Source organism: Anarrhichthys ocellatus, unplaced genomic scaffold (genome assembly GCF_004355925.1).
Source record: "Anarrhichthys ocellatus isolate YVR2014 unplaced genomic scaffold, GSC_Weel_1.0 scaffold329, whole genome shotgun sequence".
NCBI classification, from domain to species: domain Eukaryota; kingdom Metazoa; phylum Chordata; class Actinopteri; order Perciformes; family Anarhichadidae; genus Anarrhichthys; species Anarrhichthys ocellatus.
The window spans coordinates 20984-25681 of NW_022280330.1; the positions used below are offsets into that span (position 1 = coordinate 20984).

General features: G+C 45.1%; 1 protein-coding gene across 1 annotated transcript in view; it reads left to right on the forward strand.

The window, feature by feature from the left end:
- The window catches only part of dnah5l (dynein, axonemal, heavy chain 5 like), a gene marked incomplete at its 5' end in the record, with an annotated part of 46678 nt that overhangs the window by 20549 nt on the left and 21431 nt on the right, over window positions 1-4698 (forward strand). Inside the window, 10 exons of the mRNA XM_031879638.1 lie at window positions 50-184; window positions 576-752; window positions 864-953; window positions 1401-1535; window positions 2081-2182; window positions 2313-2480; window positions 2957-3163; window positions 3470-3562; window positions 3851-4087; window positions 4454-4519. Coding sequence (XP_031735498.1) covers window positions 50-184; window positions 576-752; window positions 864-953; window positions 1401-1535; window positions 2081-2182; window positions 2313-2480; window positions 2957-3163; window positions 3470-3562; window positions 3851-4087; window positions 4454-4519 — 1410 coding nt within the window. The remainder of the gene's footprint in view (window positions 1-49; window positions 185-575; window positions 753-863; window positions 954-1400; window positions 1536-2080; window positions 2183-2312; window positions 2481-2956; window positions 3164-3469; window positions 3563-3850; window positions 4088-4453; window positions 4520-4698) is intronic.

The window sequence follows — 4698 nt, forward strand, 5'->3', positions numbered from 1 at the left end:
GTGTGTGTGTGTGTGTGTGTGTGTGTGTGTGTGTGTGTGTGTGTTTCAGGGCGAAAACATCTGGATCGTGCTGGACGGTCCGGTGGACGCCATCTGGATCGAGAACCTGAACTCAGTTCTGGACGACAACAAAACTCTGACGCTGGCGAACGGAGACCGAATCCCCATGTCGCCCTGCTGCAAGGTGACATCACAACGTCTGTCTGACTTTCTGTCCGTCCATAGGTCTGTCTCTCTCTCTTTCTCTCTCTCTGTCTTTCTCTCTCTGTGTCTGTCTCTGTCTCTCTCTCTGTCTTTTTCTCTCTCTCTCTGTCTCTCTCTCTCTCTCTCTCTCTCTCTCTCTCTGTCTCTCTCTCTCTCTCTCTCTCTCTCTCTCTCTCTCTCTGTCTGTCATGTGTCATGTTTTTGTCTCTTGAACCAGATTTGAGTCCAGACTCGTGAGGACTTAGGTTCTTCTCATTCTGTCTGTTTAACTTGAAGAACTCTGTGATCCTGGTCCAGAGGAGACCTAGAACCTGAATCCTACAGAAGACAACAGAAGTGAATCCATGTCCCTTGTATCCCCCCCCCCCCAGATTGTCTTTGAGCCCCACAACATCGACAACGCGTCCCCGGCCACGGTGTCCAGGAACGGGATGGTGTTCATGAGCTCCTCGGTGCTTGGCTGGACCCCCGTCCTGCAGGCCTGGATCCAGCAGCTCCCCGAGAAGCAGGCTGGCGTCCTGCAGACCTGCTTCAGCTGCTGCTACCAGGTGAGGAAGAGGAGGAGGACTCTTCATCATTCTCTGAAGGGAAACGTCGATGTGTTAGATTAATAACTTATATTCGTTTGGCTCTAATGTCGTTTTCTGGTCCTCCTTCAGGACCTGCTGGACTTTGTCTCCACTGCGGTGTCTCCTAAGATGCAGGTGTTGGAGTGTATGTACATCAGACAGACGATTGACCTGCTGCAGGTAATAAAGCACAGTGTGTTTCTGTTGAGTGGTGAGATAACGCAGAGAAAACCTGTTTGGAAACAGATCAATGTAATACAACTTAAATTGTACAAAAACGTTTTTATGTTCAATTGTTTGTTTTTTTTGTTGAAAAAGAGTTGATGCTCTAAATGGATTCTGAAATAGATTCTGATTTAGTGAACATTTAAGTCATATGACTGATCAGCTGGATATGTAATTATATTGTCTTTGTCTCCAGACAACAGGAGACTAAGAACTATTAAAGCGTCCTTTATTCTCATATCAAAGTGACTCCTGGAGATGTTTCTAGATGTTTAGATGCTGTTTCTGGTTCAACCTCCACTTCTTCTTCTTCTGCTCTGCTACCTTAAAGTGTAGCCTACAGCGCCACCTTCTGACCAGACTACACTGTACAGCAGTTCATTTATTTTTTTGTGTGTTCAGGGTTTGCTCCCGGCGGCGGATGAGAGACCGGGTTTCCCCGGTGACGTGGGTCGGCTGTTTGTGTTCGCGGTCATGTGGTCTCTGGGAGCCGTGCTGGAGCTGGACGACAGAGCCATGATGGAGGCCTTCCTCAAGGTCCGTCTCCACCGCCGTCCTCATTTACATCAAAGAAATTCGTACTCACGTTTGTACGATTAATTGTCAACTAATTGATTTGTGGATATAATCGACAGATCTGTAAAGTTCCTCCACAAAGAATCACATTAAAACATCACCAGAGATGTGCTCATCAATCATTCAGCATAAAAAACACACTTATCGACTATTATTTATTACTCCAGATTATGTGTCACTTTTTATTTTTCATCTGAAGGTTTACCTTCAGGATCATCTCAATGTTCAATAGTTTGTTCATGGACCAATAAACAATAGAATAAAGTTGTGTAAACGCTGTGAACACAGTCCTGGAAGGTAAGAGTGAGAGGAGGGACATTCAGTTTGTTGCAATCTGCAACCTCACCACTAGATGTCACCAGAGACAACACAGCGTCCCTCTAATGTTCTGAATACTTCCACCACGAGAGACGGATGGAAAACCACCCGGTCCTTTAACGTGTCTCTGAGTCTACGGTGTGTCCTATGGGGGGCGCTAAGTCTTTGTTTGTTGTTTCTGTTTGTAGAGCCACGGCTCGTCTCTGGACCTGCCTCAGACTCGGGACGAGCAGACCATCTTTGAGTTCACAGTCAACGAGCAGGGACAGTGGGAGCACTGGTCCAACAAGGTCTGTGGTCTCTAAACAACTCTGCTGTTCCACTAAATGTCTCCTCAAGTAGCAGAGCAACGTATATCTTTTCTCTTCATTAGAAACTAGATAGTATTGTATTCATGTGTTTATTATTGTCCTGGTGCAGGTCCCAGAGTACGTCTACCCCAAAGACCACGTCCCGGACTACTCGTCCATCCTGGTTCCCAATGTGGACAATGTGAGGACGGACTTCCTGATGCAGACCGTCGTGAAGCAGAAGAAGGCCGTGCTGCTGATCGGCGAGCAGGGCACCGCCAAGACCGTCATGATTAAAGTGAGTACAGCGTGAGACTCGCATCATGGCAGAGAGAAGAAAACATTTGACTACTTTCCACATCGTGTCCGGGCCTCGTGTCTCTCAGCCGTCCAGTATTCTCCTTCTTTGCTCTTGTTTTTGGTCTCCTCCACCTCCTGAGGGAAATATCCGTCTCTTTAGCTGCTAAATGCTCCACTGTGTTCACCAGCTGGTCTCTGACTGAGTCTGTCTGATGCTCAGCTGGTAGTGAACACCTGAGCAGGATTATAACTTTAACATTTTCCAAATATTAAGAAACATTCTGCTCTCAGTCTCCTGTTAGAAGACGTGAAATTGTCTGAGAGACGTTCACTTCAGTACAGTGTTCTTGCAGCATCTCGTTGGCCGTGACAGAAATGTGAACACTCGACGTTCAGCCGCGTTGTTTTCAGTTCGGCCTCGTCCCGAGCTAACGGATGCTAACACTAGCTGTTTCTCTGTGGCTCCCCCTGCAGGGCTTCACCGGTAAGCTCGACCCGGAGCTCCACCTCAGCAAGACGCTGAACTTCTCGTCGGCCACGCTGCCCAGCATGTTCCAGAGGACCGTCGAGAGCTACATCGATAAACGAATGGGCGCCACCTACGGGCCGCCAGCAGGCCGCAGCATGACCGTCTTCATCGATGATATCAACATGCCCGTCATCAACGAATGGGGGGACCAGGTCGGCTTCATGCTCGCTCTGATTGGTCGGCTCGTTTCCGTTTCCTTGCTCTCTTTGTTTGATGCCTCTTTTTCTTCATTTCTAATATTTACAAAAAGTAAATCCGTTATCTTTTATTTTCAAATATTACAAGAAAAACAGATTAAATCTCATTCTGTTTACTACAAATAATTAATTAAATATAATAGAATTATTGATACCTTTGCCAATGCAGTTCTAGATAACCGAATAAATGATTAGTATTTATTTTTAAATTGTGTTCACATTAACAAGAAATCAGATTGTGCATCTCTTCGTCTTCCTCAGGTAACCAATGAGATCGTGCGTCAGCTGATGGAGCAGAAAGGTTTCTACAGTTTGGATCGTCCAGGAGAGTTCATCACCGTGGTGGACGTTCAGGTAACAACATGCAGGCAACCTAAAGCTGCATTCTCTCTAGTGTCCACCAGGGGGCGACTCCTCTGGTTGTATAGAAGTCTATGAGAAAATGACTCTACTTCTCTCTTGATTTATTACCTCAGTAAACATTGTAAACATGAGTTTATGGTCTCAATCTCTAGTTTACACGTTATTGTATAATGACAACAAACAATGCTTGAGCAGCACAGTTGTGTTGGAGTGCGTCATATTAAACGTATGTGTACATTGTGTACTTCCTGTGAAGTTGCTAACGTTGACATTGAACAGCTGGTGGCGGCCATGATCCACCCGGGCGGCGGTCGGAACGACATACCCGAGCGTCTGAAGAGGCAGTTCTCCATCTTCAACTGCACGCTGCCCTCCAACTCCTCCATCGACAGGGTGTTCAGCACCATGGCTCGGGGCTACTTCTGCCCAGAGAGAGGCTTCGCCGCCGGGGTGTGCGAGCTTGCCGCCGCCCTCGTACCCACAGCCAGACGGGTGTGGCAGGCCGTGAAGGCCAAGGTGAGATAGTCTGAGATACACATTACTTACATATCTTGTGTCTCTTTATCTTTAATAGTCGTTTCTGTAACTTTGGTGCTTTTATTAATATTATTCTTTCCTGCATTTGTAAAAGATGGCAGAGAATACAATTAAAAATATAGATTTTCCACAACAATATCGAGGGGACATGTTGGAATAAATATTGATCATATTATGACATTAATATTGTTTGATTAAAGAAAACAAACAAGTTAAGTATAATTTAACAAACATTTGCTTTTCTTTGTTCAGATTTCCACTTTGATCTTTATTTTTCCCACAGTTTGACCCTCAGTGGCCTCCGTAGTTTAGTTTAGTGTTTGACTTTGTGTTTGATCTGAACAGATGTTACCGTCTCCGGCCAAGTTTCACTACATCTTCAACCTGAGGGACCTCAGCAGAATCTGGCAGGTAGGAACGTTACAAAATCTTTACTTTATCCATTTATTGTACAGTTTATTCATTTATTGTTTTATTCATTTATTTTACAGTTTATTCATTTATTGTTTTATTCATTTATTTTACAGTTTTCTTGACTTAATAGAGTCATGGATGGTGTTATTGACGAGTCATGGATGGTGTTATTGACG